We start from the raw sequence: 24678 nt of genomic DNA, 5'->3' as shown, positions 1-24678 counted from the left end.
ACCAAATATACATATCAGTCAGTCTACATCTCATGGAGTGTATCTTTTCGGTTGTGTTGACTCTGGAGGACGGGAGTGGTCTCAGCAAGGTGGTCAGAAGGAAAGGTGTGTGATCCCACGTCTCAACTCAAGTTAGCTTTGATTGTGAGTATTCTTAATTGGAACCGTCTAAGGTTTAATGGTAAATCACCGCTGCTCCCTTTGAGGCCTATGCTTGGGGGGTAGTTGAGGTATTTTTTCAACAAGGGTACTTATAGGTACAAATGGATGTGCATGTGCCTTTTTAAGTACCTCAAGATTGAGAAAGTAATTGCCTGCTTGCAAACTGGCCTTATTTGACTATGTGTTGTGCACTGAAGTTCAAATCAGGGGAATCAGCCCTCCCCCTCCTACTCCTCGTACCCGTCCTCCCTCTCTCTCCCCCTTTCTCCACCTCTCTCCCCCTCTCTCCACCTTTCTCCACCTCTCTCCCCCTCTCTCCACCTCTCTCCCCCTGCCTCCCCCAGCCTTTTTGCTTTCCTTGATCACTTGGACTCACATTCCCTCTCGACGGTCTCAGCACTGTGCCAGTAACCATCATTCTGCTTTTGGCCATCAGAGCGAGACTCCAGTTTTGTGAGGTTGTGTAATCTTAAACAAACATTAGAATCAATAATTACACACAAAGTGAATCCACATTGTGTTAGCTTAGAAAGGACCTTCATAGGAGTGAGAACAGGCGCTCGCTCTGTTTATCCGTGTTTTAGAAATCAATGCCTCTCCAACAAAACAAAGGATTGTCACTTTGGCGCTCTCCGTGAATGTGTGCACTACAGATGTAGATGGATACAAGCTGTGGACAGATATCGCAGTTTGAAGGCTGGTAGCAGTGTTTAATAATGCAGGGAAAATCCATTTACACGACGATCACTGGGGAGGCGCAGCCCCTTTGAATGTTGTGACCTCAGTACAGTGTGTGTAAGCTCGTTTCTCTGTGTGCAGAAGTCTGTTTGCTGAACTCTAGTTGCAATGCTGCGTCAACGGTGTCCCGGCTTTTTCTCAGTATCACTGTTGTTCCACTCACTTTGTCCCAGAAACACTGGATGTCACAGTGTGTCTGTGCCTGTAGCATCAGGGCAATTGAATGCGAGTGTTTGAATTGATATGACAATAATATTTAGGTAGCTAAAAGTGTTTTTCTGCTTCTTTTAAAAAAAAATAGCTTTAATTAGAATTAGAATCAGAAGCCATTTATTGCCATGTTACAAATATAGGAATTTGAATTGGTGCAATATAAGAATAAAATAAAAGAATAAAGTAAATAAGATAAAAATATAGAAAAAGAATGTAACAATACGACAATATAAACAGACAAGTATGTTGAAACACCTGTGTATGTCCATATGTTTTCATGCTACAAACATCTATGCATTATGCTGGCATAATACCCTCTTTAGAACTATAATATGATGCAAACAGGCAAAGAGGACCGAAAAAGTGGAAGTAGAAAGAGCTTGTTTGTTCGTTTCGGGGCACTGCAGGTCAGAACTCTGTCCTCGTGTCAACTCTAAATACTGAAACACTTACTCCTCAAGATAAACTCTCTCTGCAGATGGAGCCTCATGGCGGTTTCTATCAGTGAAGAGCTGTTTAATTACATACTGATATACTGTATATATACAGCGGGTGAAATAAGTATTGAACACGTATTGAAAACCATTTTTCTCAGTAAATATATTTCCAAAGGAGCTATTGACATGACATTTTATATTAATTTGCACTGACAAGGGTCTGGATTGCTTTTATAATTACTGTTTTTGCTGTTGTCTTGGCTTTTAATACCTTTTTGCACCTCCCTTTCTTCATGTGTTCAATACTTTTTACCTGTGTAGCCATGTATTACTTGGGTTGTTATCAACATCTGGTGAAAATTTCATGTCAATAGCTCCTTTGGAAATATATTCACCGAGAAAAATGGCGACGTGTTCAATACTTATTTTATCCGCTGTACTTGCTATGTGAGGACGGTCCCAGTGGAGAACAGATTATTATTGGCCAATGGGTATCTGCTGCACAATAATGATCAGGATTTCTTCATGATGATGTGGACACACAGTGTGGGCTCACTCACCCGCTTGTTTGCCATCAGGCCTTCTAGGATGAGAACGTTTAAGAAGCCATTGGCCAACAATATAAATATAACATTAACAATTGTGTGCTCTCCAAAGTATATCTTAAGGTGGCACTGACCTCAATAAGCAGTTTCATAGTTGTATTTACTGTGATTGAAACACTTTATCACTTCACCTGACAACCAAACTGACTGTTGATGGAGATATAAAAACTTGGATCTTGCTGAATGTAAACCAAACTCAAAGAAAGTTCAAACTACGTCTACAAGCAGATGTAACTTCCTGTCAGCGTTACACATGTTGTGAAATTAATCAAGAATATGTTTTTCTTTTCGGTGCTTTTCTTTCCTGAGGGTATACACGTGTGTGGAAGTGTATGCGAGAGAGAGGGAGCGTAATAATCATCATAATCAGAATGAATCAGTGAGTTACATAAGAACATTCTCATCCTGACCTCATCCAGATTAGACGCTGCAGAAAACAATTGGTAAAATGCTGCTGAGGCCGGCCTGCAGCCATCAAGGCTCACACAATAGTAGAGTTCTGCCCCCTAAAGGCTACAGGTGGACATTACTTGTATGGATGACTTGGGTGAAAAAGGTCAAAAATCGAATCAGGTCCCAGATGAATTCTGTGGATAAATGTTTTATTTTGCTTCATGCAGGACAAATGCATGTGTTTGTAAAGCACTTCAAAAGTTAAGTGGGATGATGGTAAGATCGGATGCCTGAATCAATCATGTTGCACTCTGAGACTATTTTACAGCATTAGACATCTTTATTAGAATAATGACAATGAAAACAATAAATGAAAGACATTGAAATGATGAAAGACAGCACTCCTTTATAAAAAAAACTGTAAAATAATATAGTAGTTTCATATGAAATATTACTTCAATAAATACATTGCTGACATGTAATATAAAGTACAAATAAAGATGATGATTATTTACAGTTTTAAACTCTGCTGGATACAAAACACAAAAGCATATACGTTTTTATTAAATAAAAAAAAACTAAAACAAAAAGACAAGCATAAAGTTTGATGATCTCCGATTTACTTTACAATCACATGGTTTAACAAATACATAATCTTTGTTTGTTTGCTTTGTATTACAATCAATCACCAAAGGTTCTCAGGGAAATCAGACAACGATATCAGATCATCTCAGCATTAATACAGCTAAGCATTGTAACTGAGCAGTCTTTGTTCAGCGGGCCATGAGATCCTAGAGGATGTATATTCTATGTAGTTTTATAACCCGTATTACTCACATTTTAGTAGGTCTGTTGTTAGTGTTGATGTTTCCTGTCTTCACACCCACAGTGTGTACGGAGGCCCTTATTGGGGAGTAACACTGCAAGCATGGGAAACAACGCTTTTGGTGGTTTGTGACAGACATGTGTCAAGTCTGATGAATTGTCTTAAATTATGTCAGCTTGAAAATGAAAATAATCTGGAGATGTGGTATTCGAAGTGTATAAAAGTGATCTTACCAGACTTTGTAGCACACTTCTGGTCGCTGCTTGAAGTAAGTAGCTCAAAGACACAGTTGCCTCTACTGCCATTACTTACATTTCTAACATTTGTAGTCTGAAGTTAAACAATAGCTGTCAACCGGTTCAAACATCTCGTATTGGCACCAGCGCATCAAGTGTGTCTCTTCATGTGCAGAGCCAGGTGGTCGGAGCGGGAGAAGGCCCTCTGACACAGCAGACACTCGTAGGGTTTTTGGCCTGTGTGCTTGCGGTAGTGACGCGTCAGCTCATCTGAGCGGGCAAATTTCCAGCTGCAGCCTTCCCATGAACATTGGTAAGGCTTTTCCCCTGAAGAGAAAACAATGAAATGGGTGATTCTTAACAAGCAAATACATGAAATAGTTTATTGCGGCGTATTCTGACAGACTTTTGTGTGGTTTCTCTTGGCAAAGTCAAGGTGGTGTACCTGTGTGGGTGCGGAGATGAGCCTTGAGGTGTGAGCTCTTGGTGTAAGTCTTGCTGCAGCCCGGGTATTCACAGCTGTGGATGGCGGGCCTTTTTTTTCCAGTTGCCCTTCGACCTCGCCTCCCCTCCATCCCACCAGGGGGCAGCTGTGGAGCAACCAGCATGGACTGCTGGTGAGGAGGCAGTTGACTAGTGGTCTGGCCGTGGGGGTATTCGCAGAAATGGTTGGCGTTGTGGTTAAAGTGTGGTATGTAGCTGTAGTGTCTCGGGTCAGGGGTCACCGCTTGCGGCGGTATGAACCTGCTATCGGGGAAGGTCACCATTGAGGGGTGTTGGTGTGCGTAGTAAGGGTTAAAGTCCCAGGATGAGACTTTAGTGAGGTTTCCTCTGCTGTGCCTCTCGTAAGTGCCTCCTTGGGGAAAGCCAAACTGATCTACATTTGGTAGATTGGGAAATGACGTCCGACCAGTTTGGTCATCTTTATAACCATGCTGGTACAGCTCCGGCTGGACTGGCGTTGTTGTCTCAGCTGGGGCCAGAAGCTCCGCCATGAGGCAGCCGGTGTTCAGCTGCATATTCTGCTCTGGTCCAGGTGGGTCCTTAAACGCGTCCGCCTCTTGGTACACTGTGTTCGGGTCCAACTCCGCGAGCCGTTGATCGCTGTTGTCCAGCGGGGGGTTGAGGTCGGGTGATGGGCTGCTCCAATCAGAGAGCAGGAACTCGATGTCCCAGGATGCCCGGCTGTCATCGTCCAGGAGCTCCTCTGTTATCTGTTGAGAGACCTGCAGCTGCTCAGAGCTGCCTGGCGACGGTTTGTCGCCGACAGGATCCAGAAGGAGCGATTCAGCCTCAGACTTCCACACCTAGAGGGGTTTGGAGAACATTGAGCAGTGATGATCATCAAGCAAAACATTTTGTGAAAATGTATAAAATGAGGTAGAGATGCACCCAGTGTCTGCCTTTTTTCTTTTCAAATACCATTTCCAGCGTTTTATTGATTAGCTGTATCACTCAACTGTGTGGAGGTGACAGGGATCCTTCTTCTATGTGAAAAGCATAAAAAACGTTGTTTTCTTAACTTTGTAATAAAATAAATTGATATAAATAAATTGTGTTACTTTTGCTGAAGTTGTTAATTAGAGTCGTTACGAGATCATCTGAAGCTGATACTAATCTCACAAATTCGTGACCCCTCTGCTTTATAATCTGTGGCTCAGCAAGGAAACACTGGAGGCACACAGTGGGAATTTTAAACTTATATGACAAACTCCAAATAGATGATTGGAAAAGGTAAAATCTTTTCGTCCGGATACGAAAGCACAGTCACCAATAACTGTCAGATATGCAGACATTTTTAGATTATCCACCACATTGCCTTTGTTAAAAATGATATCAAACGCAGAGGTTTTTGATGTCGTCTCCAGTTATTTTGGAGACATCACAAGCTCAGCATTATAGTGCAAGACGGACACAATTGTCAAATTATTGATAATCTTTGTGTGGAATGTACAAATCATCAGCGCAATAATACACACAATAGGTCGTCTACTGTCCTTGTGTTGGAATCAAACAATTACTGTCAACCAGATACTTACTTTCATACTGTCACTGGATTGGGCGAGGTTGGAGAAGGAGCTGAAGGAGGGCAGCACAGCCTGCGTAACTGCCATCAAGCACTTTGGTAGGAGGCCGATTGTCAGTGGTAGCAACAAAAAGTGAAATTTCTCCCCTTTTTTTTCTCTTTTTAGTCTTCACATGACCATTTTAAGCTCAACCAACAGAAATTCAAAGCTACTCGTCCCAGTTACAGTCCGCTCAGTGTTACAAGGCCTCAGAAACAGGCTCCTAAAGCTGCCCCCTTTTCTCCATTCCTCCCCCGCTATCTCTCTCTTGTCTATCTCTGTCAGCTGCAAGTCTAACTGCAAATCTCTCTTTTTCATGTAGGTTTTGACCGTTAGGAGGTGGAGCGTAAGCAGAAGTTTCTTTGCTGGCCTCCCCTTTTTTAGTCCATTAAGGTTGTCGATGTATACGTCAGTAAGAAACACGGTACTATCTCACCTGAACTCACCGTCTTCCCGTCTCCTTCCTCCACTGTTTTTTCACAGGAAAAAATAAACTGATGGGCGCCGAGCTGTCATTTCACAAAGAAATGCTTGATTATTAAATCCAAACCAACAGATATCATGTCACTATAGAAAATTATCCAATAATGCAGATTTGATCAATAATTGTGTTTTGTAAATGTTTAATAAATGAAATTTAGAAAACTATTGCTATAATGTTTGCCCTCATTTTTATATCCTATGTTTAGTGCATCTGCAGTTCAGAAATGAAGACAAAACAATCATCCCATGATGTTTATTGGAAGATTAAAAAATGTAATTTTGGTAAGACAAGGTTAATTCACCTATTCATTAAGTCACCTTTCGCAAATTGAGTGCTTGAAAGAATGAAAAAATGTAAAATAATTCATATGCATATTAAAACATTTATAATAGAATAATATTATATAAAAAGATAGATACATGATAGAATGATAGAATGCATAGAAAACAATCATTGAATACAATACAAAAACCAAAATACAGAACCAAATGGGCCAATGAGGAGTCTTTCGAGACAAAGAGTTCAGTGTAAAACTCAATTATTTTTTCAATGACTTTTGACTTATTACATGATGATTAAACAATAAATTAAGAGCAACAACCAATCAAATATTATTCAAGATGAATTGCAATTAATGCAAATACAAATCTAATATAGATTAATAAAATAATCATCTAAATTCTCTGTAAAATGTACTACAAGTTTAAAAAATGCTGCAAAATTTCCCCCCAAAAACTGCAGATTAGTTCAGGGTACTCAATGGTATTTTTCATTCACAACTTTGTTATCAGATGTCTGTTCGCTATCTAATAAAGCATGCTTTGGCACAGAGTGCAGACTGCGGTGGTAAATATTCAAGTGTCTGTAGTTCTTAAAGACTTCAAAACATGATACAAACAAATATTATTGAATGATAGTTAACAGATGAGCAGGTAGCCCGTAAACAAACAGACACCAAGTTGTAATACATGTCAGGATTCCATTGAAGTTTGCGAATAATATGTCATCCCCATTGTTGATCCAAAAACTAGTTTTAAGTCAATCTAAACATATACAAGGGTCGGTCTCTGTCCATAGTGAGGACACATGGCTCTGACTTCTGAGAAGACCTGTGTGTTAAAGGTGATTATATTCTAGCTGCTGTTTATCTGTTGACATATGCAGAGGCCCGCTGCTGTCTTCTCACAGATAATGGTCTCCTGACTGCTGCTGGTCCCTGATGACGAGCCCACCACTGATAAAGACCTCATAGTGAAGACTACTACATAAGTCATCCACTACGCAGACTGAAAGGTTTGAAGGCAGCCTCTTTATGGCCCTAAACAAAACAATAAAAGGTGATCTAATAACATACTTAAGTATATTTTAGTGTTTCAAAAATATAGATCAATATGACGAAAAAAGTGAATGTAGATAAAAGTCAATAAAAATGTGTCGAGCATGTGTGAAAATCTAATGCTAATCTGACAGTACTATACTATAATATTTGTTTTTTACTCATAACATACACTGAGAGCTTTTGACTTTTTTGGATAAACTCTACTCTGACTTACTTTTTTCAACCTTGTCTTTAATGACACTAATGGGAATGCAATGACTTTATTTTAAATATCGACATGTTGTACAGAATGTGTAATCCACTGAAAAATTGATTTTGAGCTGAATAACTAGCACATCAAAAGATTAAAAAGATTTAAAAATGTCAAATGTTTTAATAAATCTAAAAATAAATATATTTCAAGAATAATGTTTAAAGCAATCAAATTAAAAAGAAGTATATATGTATTTTAATACGTTTTTGAATGGGCTGTTGTGCAGTCAGATCAGAGGAGTCTTCTGCAATCAACAATGTGTTGAGTTTCTGCGGTCCTGATGTCATTAGGTCTCAGCAGTAATAACAACAATTAACTGCATTTACATGGCATTTTCATAACATTGTTAGGGAAAACAATAAATCAACAACAGAATAACATGCAAACAACAATCCTTAATTGAGAGAGCACATCAAACATTTTATATTACTAACATATCATTTCGTTTTTGTTGTTTCTCTAGTATAGAATTATACATTTGTATGGCACACTATAGCATATTTTAGAACACTTTTCTTATAACATACTATAATATTACATTTCTATGTAAAAACTATGACAGTTTTCAGTTGTGTTTTTATGATATTGGCGAATTGTTAATGAAGTTTTCATTGCCGTTATTATAGAACACAATAGCAATACAGTTTAAAAATTGTGGTTTTGGTGTTGAACAACACTTGTTAGCAATTTAAAAAACTGTTGGTTTTACAACGCTATTGTTGTGCGTGACCGGAAATTGTGGCAGGAAAAGGTTCCCGGAAGTTATTGTAGTTACTCGGTTGCTAAGCAACCGAGAGACACGCTGTATAATTTAGTCTAGCGAATATACCTGTGTTTACTAAACGCCGTGTGATAAGAGAATAAGTGCACGGTAGGCTAAATATAAGTTCGATCCATTCTGTTTATATGTTTTGTGTAACGTTAAATAACGTTACGTCAACTTCTTACCCGTCTAAGACAGCTAACGATTAACGTAATGTTAACTGTTAGCGTAACGTTAGTTAGCGGTAGGGGTCGGAAAAATATAACGTTAGTATATAATCATTTACATTTTTGACTGTACCTTTTGGAACATACTTTAATTTGACAAAATTCTGCATCCTGTCTTATATATTCGCATGTCGGCCTTTAAGCTGCGAATCGGTACCCTTGAATTACATTCACACAGCATGTCCACCCGTTTGGGGAATTGTTGTATTGTTGTGTTTTTTTGTGTTTGCAGATGGCGTCCTCCTCACAGAGTAAAGGTGGAAAAGGACTATGGAAAAAAGGCAGAGTCACCCAGTTCAGCAAAGGGACCCAGGATATGCTGCAATGTGAGATGATGCACCTGTTGGTATTTTAGTGTTAGATGAGATTGGGAAACTAAGAGTTGATTTTGATGTACTTGCAGGTAATTTCAAGTGTGTGTGTGCGTGTATACACTTTTTGGCTAGGGCTTTGACCTTTTGATAATTCTCTCTTCTGGACCCCAGTAATGATGCAGCAATCAAAACTCACCCACCTCCAGCGGAAAAAGATCAACGAAAGTTTAATGAGTAAGTTTTAGACCTTTGGGTGAGATGTTAACGGATGCAATGTGGAGATGAATTGCATTATGTACAGTACTAACAATAGTTTATATGTAGTTGAAATATTTTAATATGGCAAAGGGCCACATATTGTTATGGCAAAACTAAGCATGATATATTGCCAAAAATCCAGATTATATACCTTGGTAATAAAAGATAATAGTACAATACGGATATATTTTGTGAAACAGTTTTGCAGTACCACATGAAATACTTTTTGTTTATACTTTTTCACACAGCTGGAGCAACCTCCCCACCGACCTCTGAGCATACATCACCAGATCCCCCCACTAATCCTAAAACCACTAAATATGTCCCGAACAGTCTGTCACGCCAGCCTCAGAGACGCTCCGCCGAAGCCTGTCGCTCTGGGAATAGCTACGTCAGAGAAAAGTACCATCCTGGTCCCTTGAGTGGGTTCTACAAGCTGACGTCATTCATCCAGCATTCATATGCCGCGACAGGTTTACATTGAAAACAATTGCGCTGTTTGCCTTTTTTCTCTCTCGCATTTCTAGGAGACCTGGAGAAGGAGAAGAGGAGACTTCAGAATATATTGGCAACAGGAAAAGAAGAGCCCACACCTGCGTCCTACAAAAATGTTCCTACATGTTCGAATCCAGAGGTGGCAGAGCAGAAAGACCGGTATCAGGAGGGTGAGGCTGACTGCATGAAGTTACATGTTACATTACAACATGAAAAGGAGCAAACCACATTGAGTAAAGTTGTTTGTTACATTGAGTGTGTTTCTATTAATATCTACCCAAATTAAATGTTGCTCTGTGCTACTTTGCTTGACTAAATATATCCAGTGCCTTTTGAATAAGTCTAAAATTAACTTGTTTCCTTTGTAGTCCTGGATGAGATAGAGGAGAGAAGACAGTTTCTGGCAGATATGTCTTCTCTGGGTGAAGAGAAGCAGTACGTCAACATCATCAACACAGAGATATCGCAGGTAAAAAAAAGCGAGCAAGCATGGTTCACATATTGACTCATTTGAGGAGGTATTATGAGTCTTGTTTTTTGGAATATCTTTATGTAATACAGAGATTTTGGCCTCACTGATGTGATGTTTAGTGTGATAAGCTTTTAAACAGGATAATGTGATACTGACTCCTTTAAATAACAATAGTGCCTGGCTGTATTCCATGCATTTAGGTATCAGAAATCAAACAAAAAATATAGTATCAGCTCTATGAAATGTGAGTCATTTCACTCAAGCCTGTGCTGTGTCTCGACTCCAATAACAGAGGATTCGAGAACTGCGCGTGTTGGACAAGGCCCGCAGTCCCAAGAACGGCGCGATTACAACCGAGCAGAAAGAGAGGATAACGGAAAAGATGGAGTTTAAAGAAACGAGGGAGAGAAGACTCAGCGTCACTGACTGAACAATTACTTGGAAATCAGGTGCAAGCAATACAACTTCCTATTCGGATTATGGATGCAATGAGTGCAGTAATGATGCAAAGGGGTCAAAGCAAACTGGCTGCAACTATATAAGCAGTGCTATAAAACAATGCAAGGACAAAACGAACAAGACACACGAACAAGCCGTATTAATTTATTTTAATCCTCCACCTTCCGGTGTCCTTTTTTATAATCCTGCTACAGAAGCCCTTGGTTTTAGCTGGACAGGAACAGGACAGGAACAGACACTACAGAGATTACCATTTAGAAGGGAGTACAGAATCAAACGGGACAAACAGGAACAAAACATACTTTACATAAGCTGAACAAATGTTGCTTATCCACACCTGTAATTAAATAAATGGCACTGGTACAAACACTATTAACACAGCTTTTCCTATCCATTAAGGCAAAACATAGACATATGGAAAGACATAGTAAAACATGAATGCATGATTGCATATTCAGGTTGTCCCTGATGGTTAAAACTGTTACAAGCTGGTGCTTTGTTACAGTTCAAATATTGTATATCTGCCTTTTAATGTTCATTATTGCATGAGTGACCTTTCATATTAATAAACCTTGCGACATCAGTTTTTATTTGCTGACTTTCATAACCTGTTTTAACCATGTTTTCTACTTTGCTTCCAGTCACACATGCACAAACACTGTTTCTACGCTCATCCACGTCTTTAAGGATATGCATTTACAAAAAAAAAAAGACACCATTGCAAATCTATCACAGAAGAAACTTAAAAACAAGGACACCACAGACACTCATAGCACAGCAGCTAAAAGAGCGGCCCGAGCATTTTAAGAGTAGAATTTGCTAGATTTTGAAGCATTGCTCATATAAACTTTTTCTCGTACCAAAGGCTCAATCCACACATGACGTGAAACTCTCTCAGATATCCAACTAATACCACTGGGAGCAGGGAGCAGGAGCCACTGGTATAACACAGGAGCCGATTAAAAACCCGATTAACTCATGGATATCAGGGATCAATTTGCATCTTAGAGCTTATAAACATGCCAGCTCTTAAAGCAGTTGAAATGTTAAAATGTCTCTTTAAAAACACAAAAGGCAACTGTAAATAGTCACTGAAGAGAAGCATCAAGTACGATGTGAGCGGGAGAGGATTCCAGGTTGGACATTCATTTTACAGTTAAAGGTGACCTCATCCGATCTTCTGCTTCTTTTCTCCTTCTCTTATATTTGCCTTGGGGCCCGTCTCCACATAGCACACTTTCTTGGGAAAGTGCTTCAATGACGACATTGTCCATTTGGTCTGCAACGCATTTGTCCCAACGTGCATCAAATGACAGATGTCTGCCTCATGTTTCTTATAGATGCGCACATCTGCACGCTCTGTAACATTACAGCAAGGCGACACACGGTGTAAGGTAATAAAATCACAACACTCACCAGCAATACTCAGACTCCGCCCTGTTGCTCAAAATGATCTTTTTGCTCTTAAATAATAAAGGTTGAATAAAGGTTATAATAGCAGGTAACCAAAAAAAAGCTTAGGATAGACTGACACGACCAGAACAAGTTTTGCCTCCACTTTCTACTGTAATGCACAAGCGCTTTTTTTTAACAGTTCATATTTTACACTTAAAGCTCTCAAAACGGTTGCGCAAAAAGAAGTCAAGGGGCCCTCATAGAAGGCTGGGTGCAGCATCCTTTCATTGGGTGGCCACATGTTGTCGCATCTTCTCATTGACAGTTGAGGAAAAAAAAGAGGAATACGACGCTCAGAAAAAAAAGCTGTAAGTGGACACGGGCCTTTAGTCTTCCTAAAACCGTCTCGTATCCTCTGGGAGGAAAGTTGCTACGGCGTTTTCTCCTTGCGGGGGCTGTGGCTCTTGCCTGGTTCTCCTTTATGGCTCAGCCGCTTAAGCACCTTTATGGGTTTGAACTTTGCCCCTTTTTTCTTTGGCTGGTCAACGTCCGGGTCCTTATGGAAGTCTGATGCAAATTAAAATAAGACAGAAAATTAGAAGATTCCCCAAAGGAAAGTAAGAGGATTAAGAAAGCGGAAGATGCCACATCTACTAAGTTAGAATTAATGTTTTCATCAAACTAACTACCTTTTTTCTTCAGCATGGCTTCCATGAGTTTATCCTCCTCTTCTTCCCTGTGACAGAATGACTGTTACACATTGCTAGTTGGAAAAATATCGCTGATGAAAACCACTGTGGGGTCCTTACAGAAAAACCTAGTAAATTGGCATTAGTTACCTCTGCCTGTCCTGGTCCATGTTGTTAACGATTTGGTTACGCTGTTCGATGATGGTAACCAGCTCAGCCATTAACTCCTGCTCCCGACTCTTGTCCTCCTCCGTCCAGTCTTTCTCTGTTAAGAGTTTTTTTTATTTATAGACTATAGCATTATTTCTAGAGTATGTATTTTATGTGGGAGGCAGTAATTGGCCTAAGAACATGAGTCAAGCATTACAAAAAATTACATTAGTTTTCTTAACATGATAGACCAAAAACACACCTGGTTTGTTGAGAAGACACCTGAGCTCATACTCCACATCCGCTTGTCTCTCTTCCAGGTTCTGCTGCTTCGCTCTGCAGGGAGTGACATTTACACAGTTCACACCGGTAACCTTCAATTTAATACTTTACATTTTTTGTAACGTAACAACTGTGGATACTGAACTTGCCTGATTAAGTCTTCTGCAATTCCAATAGCTGGGTATGGAAACAATATAAAGCCTTCTCTGATCTTATTCTACCCAGCTCACAGAGATGTGAAGGTGCAATTCTTTAAAGGAATTAGGTCAGTGAGACTTAGTGGCATCTGGTGGCGAGTTGCAGGTTTAATACAAAACCCTGCGCTGACCTTTCTGGTTCCAAGCGTCTCAAAGGACTACAAAGGACTTCAGGTCGGGTTAGTTATCCTTACCAGGAGCTACATGCTTCTTCATGACTAGGGTATTTTCTTTGAAACACATAGTATTTTAGAAACTAATAAATTCCAGAAATAGATTACAATGCATTTTCATTTGAATTAAATATTAATAAAATTATTTAATTAATTGAGTAGAAGCTGCAGTGTGCTAATGAATCATACAAAAAATACGGATAAAAAGCATCAGTAATGTCGGAGCTTATCAATACTTTTATTTTTTAGTTAAATATTGGGTTATGGTGTCCATTCCCATCTTCCGTCAACACAAAAAGCTCTCGCTAGAGCCAGCTCCATGGCAGAGGACCCACTCCTGACTAATTATAAATGTCTCTTCTCCCTCTCAAAAGAAAACACAACAATTTTCATGCAATTATACACTAATTCCAACATATACCCCTAAATGTTGCACACAAATAAAAATAATTGATCAGCAATGAAGGCCAATAATTCCATCATTGGCCCATTGCTGCTGTCTCATACATACGTGTAGACAAGCTCCGCTTCACGTCGTACTAAAAGATGTTTCTCATGAATGAGAGTGAACCAGTCCACCAACAGGTGCTCCTCATCCTCATCTGGAAACAGAAAAAAGGAACACAGAGTTATATGTGCAACGTTTATCATGTAAAGAACTTTCAAGTCAAATCTAGGGATATTGCCCCCCCCCAACTTTTCCTCTAGGCGATCATTTGTTATGTTTATAATGCTCTGTCATACGTTTGTGAGCTACGTAAGCTAAACCGTGAAGTTTTCTATTTTGGATTTTTGGATTACGGGATGCCCTGCATGTGGGGGGATGAAACATTTGCTCAAAGGGAAGTGCCTAACCCATTGGAAACCACTATGGACACTATGGTCCTTTTCAACATGTAACTGGCTGATTTAACAACGCGTTACCGTTGGGGTCGTCTCTCAGCTTCTTCTCCAGCTCCACTCCCTTCTGCTCCAGTTCATCCAGCTGCTTCTCCAGCTGACCCATCTCCCCATGGATGTCCTCTACTGGGATATACTGGTCTGACTGCACCTGGATTGATGTTTGGACAAGACGGATTATTTGGGATCTTCATGCATTTTCTCTCTGTCTCATAAATATTTGTATAGAGAGAGAGAAAATGCATTAAGTTTCCAAATGAAAGACAGACTACAAACCATGAACTATATGCTGTCTTTAGTTCCTACCTTGCGTTTGATGAGAGGAAAGCCATGGCCGGGGGCCGGGGGTCTGGCTGGACGAGGGCCTTTTGGTGGTTTGGATTTGGATTTCTCAGGAGTGGGAGAAGCTTTCCGGTTGAACGGGTTCTCCTTACAGATCCGCTAAAATGAGAAGAGATAAAGCTAGAATGCAAAGTGTATTGCTTTGTATTGCTCCCCTTGGAGGTGGACCTTTTACCTTATTGTGTGACTGGGCGGCTCCTGAGGCCAATGGGCTGGGGGTTGTAGCAGGTCGTGGTGGAGTGTCTACGCTCCCCTTCGTCCCAGAGCTGCGACTTGGCTGCGGGGTAGCTGGAGCAGAGCTGGCATTTGAGGGCACGGGTGAAGGGTAGGGGCTTAGGGAAGGATGAGGAAGACGCTCGGTCGAGGCGGAGGAAGGAGATGGCGTGGAGCTGCACGGGGAACAGATGGAAGGCTCCGAGACACTTTTGGAGAAGGCGTGTTCCTGGTCACTGCTGGCACTGCCACCTAACTGGGGATGGGAGGAGCTGTAGTCCAAGTTGGAGGACAGACTCTCTGTGCTGAGAGCTGGAGAAGGAGAGCAAGAGGAGGGCTGCGAGTGAGACGGAACTGAAGAGAAAGGATGGTTCGATAAAAACCACAGAAATTAAACAGGAGTAAAAAAAGTTGAGACAGATTGAAATATAGAGGGAATGGGGAGAAGGACAAATAAACCAATGATTATCTATAGACAACATTCCAGTCTGTCTCTCGTTTTGTACTGCAACCTCATTGTCTAAGTTAAATTGTGAGAAAGAGGAGCTGAGTTACAAAACAAGTGTGAATGTCTGAATCCACCTTGAATAAGCTGTCTATTAACATTTCTAAACTGTATATCAATGTTAAAAACTATGTTTTGTCTTCAAGTAAATAAATGTAGAGAAATACTCCACCACAACAGATCAAGAACTATTAGCAGGACAGAGAATAGTGGTCCAGCTTTCAAAAGTCAATACTCAATCGGCGTTATCTCAGGTCCTCACAATATTACAATAGTCAAAGTTACAGTTTGCAAAACAGAACAGTCATAAATATGAAGTTAAAGCAATCAATTCATTTTTATGACAAGGAGGTGTTAACGGGCCAAGTCAATCATACGATTGAAATTCAATAAAGCATCCATTTCACTTGCTGCAATGTAAAGAGCACTGAACTAAATGTTAAATACAACTGTATACATGTTCACCTTAATTTGTCCAATTACGTTGTTCAATAAACTTAAAGTATGTCTGAAATCTGCCAAAGGAGGTGTTTCCAATAAATGTCCAAATCCTGCACTTCATTAACATGCAGTGCATTTAACTCTGACATGAACAAACATAGGTTCTCCTCCACAAACTTACACATTTGTGTAGTAGCACCTATAGGGTCATTTCAAACTGCCGCGGCTCCACAAAGTACGAGCTGGTGAGGTGAGAGGACAATAAATCCAACTCGAATAAAAATGTACGGTATCCTCATTGCATTTTATTTCTTTACACAATGCCAAACCGCTCAGTAGAGAACCCCTGAAGGTGAGCACAGCTGCTGATCAGACTGACCTTGGGGACCTGCAGGTGGATGCGGAGCACGAGGTGCTGCCCGTTTCTTGCTCTTGGCGCTCCCGGGGCTCGCAGAGCGGGACGAGCTTCCTCCACTAGTGGGGGGGTCAGCACCCGTCTCGTCAGGTGCCTGAGTGATTCTGTACCACGGGTGACTCGCCACCACTAGGGGTGGAATTGCCCCTCCTCCGTTCTCCTCCTCTTCCACTTCCCCCACATCATCATCATCATCATCATCATCCTCAAAGGGGTTGGCGGGTGTTGGGGGGGTGCTGGGTCTGGAACCTTCTCCTTTGAGAGAGGACAGAGAGCCTATATTGGGGGGGGTTGCCAGTCCAGCGGGGGGAGGGGGAGGGGCCTTTTTCTTCTTGGATTCTGATTGGACCAGGGCGAGCCAAGGTGGGTCTTTGGGTGTATGGGTGCCACCTGACATGCTGGACAGTGAGAGACAGATAGAGATGGAGTGGTCACAGAAGGGAAGACAACAAAATAAGGCCAAATGCGGGCATGGCGGGTCAAGCAGGAACATTTTGGAACAAGATGCAATTAAAAAATGAGACAGAACAACAAGGAGGACAAAGGTCAATGAAATGGTGACAGTGGATGGGAAAAAGGCATTTAAGGAGAGCTCAGCTACCTTCTAGGAGATTGTGATCTCGCTCGAGGTTTGGGAGGAATCGGAGGCTTCTGGTTTTCACCTGTGATTTCAAGAAATATGTGAGGATGAATATCAACAGATATTACTGTACTTTATTCTGCACCTATAATCATTTATACTCTGCAGTGAGCACGCACCGACTGTAAGACCATCTCCCGTACGGGGTAACCGTACCCGAGGGGCGGGGCGAGGAGGAGGGGCGGGCTCAAGGACCCGACGAGGTGCCGGTACTGGCCGATCGGCATCTTCATTATGACTGATCGCTGCAGAAGGGAGGTCCCCATTGATTGTTTGTTTGGCTGGTGTTTTTGTATCTTCCGCCTTCTCTGCCTCCAAATCTTCATCATCACTCTCATCAAAAGGGTTGGGAGGAGGAGAAGAAGAATGAGGTGTCTCCTCCCTCTCTCCACTGCCGTCCATCAGTTTGGCTTCTTCCAAAGAGTCAGCTCCATTTGTTCTGACAGCAGGGACTGCATCACAGTCATTGGCTGGCATGTCGGTTTCATTGGTTTGGCTTACTGTAGAAGGAGTCTCTGCTCGGTCGATCACAGAGAGCGAGGTGTCAGGGATTATGTTCCCACCAATCCTGGAAGACTGACCTTCCACTGGTCTCTTACTGAAGTCCGGCCGGCCGTTCTGATTGGCTAAAGCATGCCTTGCAAGGTGATGTGTACAGACCAAGGCCCCAGAGCTGCTTCCTAATTTGTAAGATCCAGGAAGCAAAGTGCTGTGACACTCTGTGCACCTGGGAGAACAAATTTAAAACTTAAAGGCATAAAGATTGTTGAGATAAAGCTACAATGTATATAAGCGCAAGTAAGTGAATAACTTAACTAATGCGAGTCACAAATCGCTATTTATGGCTAGCCTTTTATCAGCTAAAGGTAACTAAAGGTGCTGCCAAGTATCACACACACATAGACAGTAGACAGTTGCCGCATTGACGGAGCTCACCTGAAGCAGTTGCGATGATAGAGTTTGCCCTCCACCAGAAATCTCTGAACCAGGTGGACATGTTTCTGGCAGGCGGCACAGGTGCTGCTGAGTGTGCCGCGCCGGACTTCTGCAACCGCTTCTACACCTGTCTCCAGGCTCGGCTAGTGCAAGCAACCAGGACGTCGTTTACAGGGGGAGGGGAGATGTCGAGGGGAGGGGGGAAGATGGAGAGTAATGGTTGACGGGGAGATCAAACACGGAGTCAGGATTTGAGGATGCTGATTGTTCATTTTGTTTGGCTGGGTAAATTTGTTTGATTTCTGTGACTTCTACAGCTCATTAATTCACGTAGTTGAAATGGATACTTAAAAAAAAAAAAAAAACTTTAAAAAAAGAAAGCAACAAAAATAGAAACGTGTGTAATTTCTAAGTTTTTATAAGTAACAAAATCCAAACAGCTGGGTTAGTTATTCTGGGGGTCACACAGTTTTTAGGTATTACTTAAATTCATTATTTTGAGTTAAAATAAAAAAAGGGGTTAGCAGCAGCACATTGCAAACCATGGCACACAGTGTTAGGAAAAAGCTACCATTAGTATTAAAAAAAAAACACTTAACTAACCTAACTATCTTTTTTTAACCTCCTAGCCCATTCCACCCACCCCCATCCTACTGCCTAGGCTCAGGACCACAGAGTTGAGGGGGGATAAGATGGGATGAGGAAGAAGAACAGGAAGAGGAAGGAGTGGAATGAATTTCCATCTGAAGCAGAGGGGGGAGGTGGGTAGGGGAGGGGGGGGGTCCAGTACACGGGAGAATGGCAATGGAGGAAAGAAGTTGAAGGCATGCGAAAGAAAAGAGACAGGATATAGAGGCTATCTTTGTAGACTTACACTACCTCTGATGCTTAGCTTTCCCCCCGCTGTGCAATACAAAGCCCACACAAGGAAGTAGTAATTATAAAATACTTATGGTGAGATTGTCGTACTGCAACGGCAGGATGGGATTTGTATTGTACAGATCTGGGGACATAACATCCCCCAATAGTACATGCAGAATTAGGCTTAGATAATGAAAGGCTTCAGATACAATCTGATTTAATAATAATAAAAAGGGAAGTGTGGTTAACGGACACCAAAAGAAATGTTACGCAAACAATAGAGCTTGTTAACATGTAATTCCAGTAGAATATCATGCAGACATAATGTAGTTCACTGATGCAGATTTTTTTTTAAATGTATCGTTTGTGGTTTGGAGTAAATTCAAAATGTATAAATCAAAATCATGCACAGGGTTTCTCTTGGTGCCGAGTCATGTTCTTACCTCAGACTCAACTACTTTGTCTTCCAAAGGGGTTGGTGGCCTTTTCTGGGCAGGCCCATTATAACCCACAGAACTCAGCCTCTTCATGCAAGGGGGGTTTGCTGCAAAAAAAGAAATCATAATGTTGTTTACATCATCATGTAAACAAATTATACGAGTTGTTGTCAGACACCTAGCAATTTAACAAGTTCCTCCGCCTCAAGATGTACATTTATTTTATGTGCACATTGCTTGAAGTGAAATGCAAAAAATTGACTGTGCCCACCTCCAGGCTTGTTGTTGAAGAAGTTGTAGTACTGGGAGACGTAGGTGATGATGCTGAGACGGTCAGGCACTTTCATGGACACCATGTCTTCTGGGTCCAACAGGGCTGGGATCCCCAGCTGTGTCTCTGCCACATCAAATGCCTAAGATGAAGCAAAGACAGAAGAGGGAGGTGCGATGCTGACAAACAGTAAGCCAGTGTTTCCCCTATGTTTATATATTCCTGAAATTAGCCCCCACACTGCTGAGCAGTATGTTTAAATGCATGTATAGAATAATTAATAACCATTATTATGATCAGTTACTTATTATTATTACTGCCGATCAAAACCAAATACAGTGATCTGTGAACTAACTGACTGAACACAACTCAACATACTTTTGGGACTATTGCTATAGCACAAAGAAGGAAGATGGACCCCCCCTTAGTAACTGGGACAATGTTTATGGAAAGACACGCTGCTGTTTGCTTTCAATCTTCATTGCTCCGAACTTAAAGCAAAGTTATTTTTACCATCATTATACTGCGGTGGAAGTAGAAATCTGAGAGAACATTGCCGTTGTTCAAGAAGCCAAGTCAATGCACGCCATGAAAATATTTCAGTCAAACTAAAAGCTTAATTTGAGTAAGTGTGCTGTCTTAATTTAATCATGCAGAAAGTGAGGACAGAAAAAACTTGCATGCATGGTGGATTGTGTGTAGAAAAAACTGTAATGTTTGGTTCTTTGAGGATAACCATCGGCTTAATAAAAAATTCCACTGAGGAAATGGGTGTGTTGGGGGGGGGGTGATGTCACATAACAAAAGCATACATATCATTGGCCTTCACACAACACTGAAATAGTCCAGCCCACAAATGCTGCACACAGGTAAATGCTAATTAAACCAGTATACATAATTTGTTCCTTGTGCTTCTCCAGCTGTCTCACTTTCCCTTAAAGCGGTTCGAGTTTGCAAACAGCAGCAAAAGTCTGTCAAAGCTAAGCTCTGACTGGAATCAAAAAGACTCCCTGGATTTTCATCTTACAGACAATGTGAAAAAAAAGTTCTTCATTTAACTTATAGGCTGCAAATGCAGAAGTTAAGATCCTATTTTGCATTCTCTCTTATGTTAACATTTCTAATGGCCTCCTCCCTCTTTTCCCTGGTCAGGCTCCATTTTGAATAAATAACACAGCGCTTCACACAGACCGTTGGATATTCTGAAGAGACACCCAAATGACTGAACACAATTATAAATGAGGTTTTGTATTGTATGGCTGAATGAGGCGAGTACAGTGACTGAAACCTGATTTCCCCTCCCTTCAAGAGCAAATTATCTCATAAACTGAAAACATCTTGCAACACAAGATCACGGGAGTGTTGAAAGCTTAAAAGTGCAATTGACTCACCAGTCGGTTGTTTTCGTATACATTCTCTTTAGACAGCGAGCCAAAGTCACTGAAATGAAGAGACAGATTTATTTTGAAAATTCATGGCATTTGAGATACATCTGTGCATGCAGGTAATCAGATTACAGTAAAGTATGCAACAACTGCACATCAAGTTATCTTGCTTTATGTCAGCAGTCTTGTATAGCAGAAGAAGACCATACAAATGTAAATAGCAATAGGGCGCTACTGTATTGAGTTAGCTGACCTATTTCAACTTATGTTAAAAGCCATCAGCAAGCTATTATTGGCTCAACAGCAGGACATGCAGCAATGCTGAGCACTTAGACTTCCAGACTAATAACTTGTCCCGTACCACACATAAATGATGCCCGATGTGTCAGCTCTAAAGGAAAGAACTCCAGCACCAAACAGGAGGGATGGGCTAATAGTTACAAGGCTCAGCTTTGAGATGCCAGGGGCCAAGAGCAAAAGCCAGTAAACATCCTGCAGTGAACCTGGAAAATTTCAGAGGTGTTTTAGGATGAAAGTGTTGTTGTGTGCGTAAAGTAAATACAAGTTGACCGCGTCTGTCAGTGGAACAGCAATGTGGCAGTAAAAAAAAACACCAAGACCCTGGTGAGAGCATGTGGAGGCCATGTGGAACTCTCAAGAAGGAAAAACCCTGTGAATGAGATCTGTGTTGGGTGCAGACAAAGTAACCTCTGTTCTCTCTAATCTAGTTCCCATGGTCACAGACACACTGGGCAACTGGTCCAATATCAAGACCGTGTCCACACAAGTCCACCATATCAGATATTCAGCGCCTTTAAAAATATTTCCCCAATTTTTTGACATTCATAGAACAGACAGTGCCAGCCAATACATGACATGACATGAACAAAGTGCAGAATCTGATCGGAATTGCAAACTAAATTCACTGTGTCTTGCCCCAAAGTTTATTTTGGGAGAGAGGATGCCAAATAAACAGTGGGTGTGTCTCTCAGGCCTTTCATATCAAACTAGTAGTAGTATTAGGGAGTGCATTATGGAAACTAATTTCAATGTGTTTGCACTGCTACATGGATCACGTTGAATTTGAATTAGACGTTGATTTTCCTGTTACACACATTTTAGTTATGCTCACAGCCATGTCTTCCTCTTCTCCCGTTGGTTTAGACTGACTGCTGGCCATTTGCTGCACTCAGTAGTGTCCCTCCTCTGCATTAGTGTGCTGTACTTTGATGAGGATACATTGGCTGTGGAGTGCAGCCAGGGTCACCGTACAATGGCCAGGACCAGCGTTAAGAGCTAAATCCTGTTTGACAGGCGGAGGTCTCAGCTGCAGATTAGCCTGACAAACTGTCCGTCTGGATCAGAGAGAGTTCCGTTGGGCCACTGCAACTCAACAGAGGGCTGAACAGGGAGACATGCTGGGTCACAAATTGAAGAGGCAGAGCTTGAAAGCTGGCTATTTAGGATTTGTCTGCTATCTTACTTTCAGCTTTACTGGGAATAGGCTATATTCAACGCCACTGACTTGTCCTTCAGTGACTGGTCCAATGAATGTGTGCTCTGCTACATTCCAACCATAGTCAAATTGGCTCACAAAAGCCGAGACCACCTGAGAGGTTAGCAGCACAAGCAGGATGCTTATTGTCTAAAATCATTCCACCGTAGCACATCTCCCGCACAAGGAGAAAAAAACGACAATAAATGCAATTTGACGGCTGCCTTTTCTTCCTACAACTGGGTCGTGGACTTCATTCAGAGGATCATAAACCCCTAATGTAATGCTGTCAATCGAGTGCACCTCCCACTGAGCTGCACTGAGGCATGTTATACTTTTCCAAAGAGATGCACGTCCAATATCTTATGAAGCACTGCGGATAATGAAACATTTAAAATCAAGTGATTTCCGTGTCTTTATCGCAAAGCATTAAATGTAAGCTACAAACACACAACGTCCCTCTTATTACTAAAATCAAAGTACTGAAAGGCTGATCATCACCTGTTAAAAATACCTCAGCCTTTGAACAAAGGTCAGTCAAATTCACTTATTGACTGTAGGACATTTCTCTACCATAACAATTAGATTTCCTCATATTCACAATCCTTGTATAGTCACACTGACAGTGTGCTTATGTTCTGTAGTGTGTGTGTGTAGGTGTAAAATGCAGAGAGGAGGGGTGAGTTGTTACAGACAGGGCATGGCACGTCACAACGTTCTTTACAAGTATTCTCTGTGTTTTAGACACAGAGTTGGGTCAACACAAAAACATCAGATGGGGGAGATATAATAGAAAATAATTTTAAAAAATGTAGAAAAAGTGATCTAATTCCCAACACTATCATATGGAGTACTAATGTAGTGCTGATGAATTTAGCAGCTTCTACTTGAAGTCTTTTTTTAAAGAACCATGTTTAAGAGGAGTCTAATTAGCCGAGTCCTTAAACCACTTTTAGGGGATTTATTCAGAGCAATATGACCTTACGATCTGGCTAGCTGAGTTCGTTCTGCATGTGTATCTCAAATGGATTAACATACCAAATAGTATAACCTTTTAAAACAATATAAAATAAAAACAGCATGATGCCGGTCACTCCTGAAAAACAATGCATCCACGCTTCACAGAAGCCAGCGGCTCTGCGCCGTGAAGTTGAACCCCGGGATTCTCGTTCCTAAATTGGCTTAATTCATGGTATGTTATTAGAAGTAGCAATGGAACGTCGATACATTTCGGGATACTTACATGAGCTCCGGTCTGTAACGATGTATTATGGCGCAAAACGCCAAACCGTCCCGAAAGGACGTCGACATGTCCTTTACCACCACATCGTTGTAATGTTCACACTGGATCCGACACCACTCCTGGAGAGCCTTCAGAGAACCCATCATACGACTACCGATCAAATCCAAGCAACTGGTACTCCTGTCGATTTAAAATGGTCCCGTTTCTTGAGATTTCTTTATCCCTGGTTACATCACGAGTCATCCGCAGCGTTTTCAGTGAACGGGGCGACGGCCAGACAACACCCGGCGATGGGATGCGATACATTCATTGACAGCGAGTAGAGATACGAAAACTAGCAGGGCTAGCGAGATGTTACCTCAGTTTAGGAAAGTACAAAATGCATTATGCCCCGACGTATGCGCCGTATGGAGTTATGCTTACAGCTATGACAATATCTAAAGTGCAAACGTACTTTGGTCAGAACACGGAATTAGTAAAAACCCGGCCTTTGAAATCCAGACTTGATAACGGTAACGTTAGCTTGCCAACAAAGTTCTTGACGTAGCGAACTTGCCTAACTAACGTTAGCTAAGTAGCTAGGGTGTGTTAGCCCGCTGTCAGCTTATGTCCAACTTTACAGTTCTGCTTCTTGGCTGTGGGGGTGGTCTTTGGCCGTGTGGGGCGTTGATCCCGTTTCGTGCCGAGGTGACGGTGTCCTCCTCCTGGAGGTGGATCACAACACGGTTGTTTGTTGCTGCAGTGAGTGCAACGGCAGTTAAAACGCCGGATACAAAGACGTGCGCTAATGGCGACGTCCTCTTTTTGTCACCAAAATACGACACTGTAAATAATATATATTACGTTAAATAATCCACAATAAATGTTGTTTAAAACAGCGTCGCGCCGGTGTCATCCTAGTTTCATGTGTACACGCTTGATGACACACACACGTTGTCGTTCCGCCTCACGACTATTCGGGGAGCTCC

The 24678-nt window shown here is 41.4% G+C and overlaps 3 protein-coding genes across 5 annotated transcripts; 1 reads left to right on the top strand and 2 right to left on the bottom strand.

Moving 5' to 3' along the window:
• Positions 1-2748: 2748 nt before the first annotated feature.
• On the bottom strand, positions 2749-5980 carry klf1 (Kruppel like factor 1 (erythroid)). 2 transcript variants are annotated; one of them, XR_005120285.2, is made up of 4 exons: positions 5650-5980; positions 4056-4917; positions 3687-3937; positions 2749-3468 (listed from the first exon to the last, which is right to left on the bottom strand). XR_005120285.2 is itself a non-coding variant. In XM_037471622.2 (3 exons), exons 1-3 carry the CDS (start codon positions 5722-5724, stop codon positions 3762-3764), a joined length of 1113 nt encoding a protein of 370 aa, XP_037327519.1. In that variant the 5' UTR covers positions 5725-5980; the 3' UTR covers positions 2749-3761. The 2 variants fall into 2 exon arrangements, 1 of the variants encoding a protein (XP_037327519.1); XM_037471622.2 differs by having other exon boundaries at positions 2749-3937.
• A 2392-nt stretch (positions 5981-8372) lies between these two features.
• Positions 8373-10733, top strand: c9h22orf23 (chromosome 9 C22orf23 homolog). The gene is given in 8 exon segments (XM_037471638.2): positions 8373-8623; positions 8975-9068; positions 9228-9290; positions 9563-9736; positions 9842-9979; positions 10178-10278; positions 10574-10679; positions 10682-10733. Coding segments are annotated over 7 exon segments (702 nt in total). The 5' UTR covers positions 8373-8623; the 3' UTR covers positions 10708-10733.
• A 137-nt stretch (positions 10734-10870) lies between these two features.
• Positions 10871-24643, bottom strand: micall1a (MICAL-like 1a). 2 transcript variants are annotated; one of them, XM_037471561.2, is made up of 16 exons: positions 23711-24643; positions 20979-21027; positions 19588-19729; positions 19323-19423; positions 18019-18161; positions 17202-17809; positions 17044-17104; positions 16407-16840; positions 15044-15435; positions 14833-14967; positions 14551-14677; positions 14138-14228; positions 13237-13310; positions 12975-13089; positions 12825-12871; positions 10871-12702 (listed from the first exon to the last, which is right to left on the bottom strand). In XM_037471561.2, exons 1-16 carry the CDS (start codon positions 23854-23856, stop codon positions 12566-12568), a joined length of 2802 nt encoding a protein of 933 aa, XP_037327458.2. In that variant the 5' UTR covers positions 23857-24643; the 3' UTR covers positions 10871-12565. The 2 variants fall into 2 exon arrangements, with proteins under 2 accessions (XP_037327458.2, XP_037327459.2); XM_037471562.2 differs by having other exon boundaries at positions 15044-15393.
• Between the last annotated feature and the right edge of the window lie 35 nt (positions 24644-24678).

This window comes from Pungitius pungitius, chromosome 9, assembly GCF_949316345.1.
Source record: "Pungitius pungitius chromosome 9, fPunPun2.1, whole genome shotgun sequence".
NCBI classification, from domain to species: Eukaryota; Metazoa; Chordata; class Actinopteri; order Perciformes; family Gasterosteidae; genus Pungitius; species Pungitius pungitius.
Note: the sequence above shows the minus strand (reverse complement) of the source record. Positions and strands in the feature narration are given on the sequence as shown.

What these genes read in the sequence shown, in the direction of transcription:
- klf1 (XM_037471622.2), bottom strand. Translation starts at nt 5,724, where the DNA reads ATGGCAGTTACGCAGGCTGTGCTGCCCTCCTTCAGCTCCTTCTCCAAC. An exon ending in AATCCAGTGACAGTATGAAA is followed by an intron (nt 4,918 to 5,649) that starts GTAAGTATCTGG and finishes AAACCCCTCTAG; the next exon opens with GTGTGGAAGTCTGAGGCTGA. An exon ending in TCATCTCCGCACCCACACAG is followed by an intron (nt 3,938 to 4,055) that starts GTACACCACCTT and finishes TTTTCTCTTCAG; the next exon opens with GGGAAAAGCCTTACCAATGT.
- micall1a (XM_037471561.2), bottom strand. Translation starts at nt 23,856, where the DNA reads ATGATGGGTTCTCTGAAGGCTCTCCAGGAGTGGTGTCGGATCCAGTGT. An exon ending in TATCATCGCAACTGCTTCAG is followed by an intron (nt 17,810 to 18,018) that starts GTGAGCTCCGTC and finishes TTGTTCTCCCAG; the next exon opens with GTGCACAGAGTGTCACAGCA. An exon ending in CCGCCCAGTCACACAATAAG is followed by an intron (nt 14,968 to 15,043) that starts GTAAAAGGTCCA and finishes TTCTCATTTTAG; the next exon opens with CGGATCTGTAAGGAGAACCC.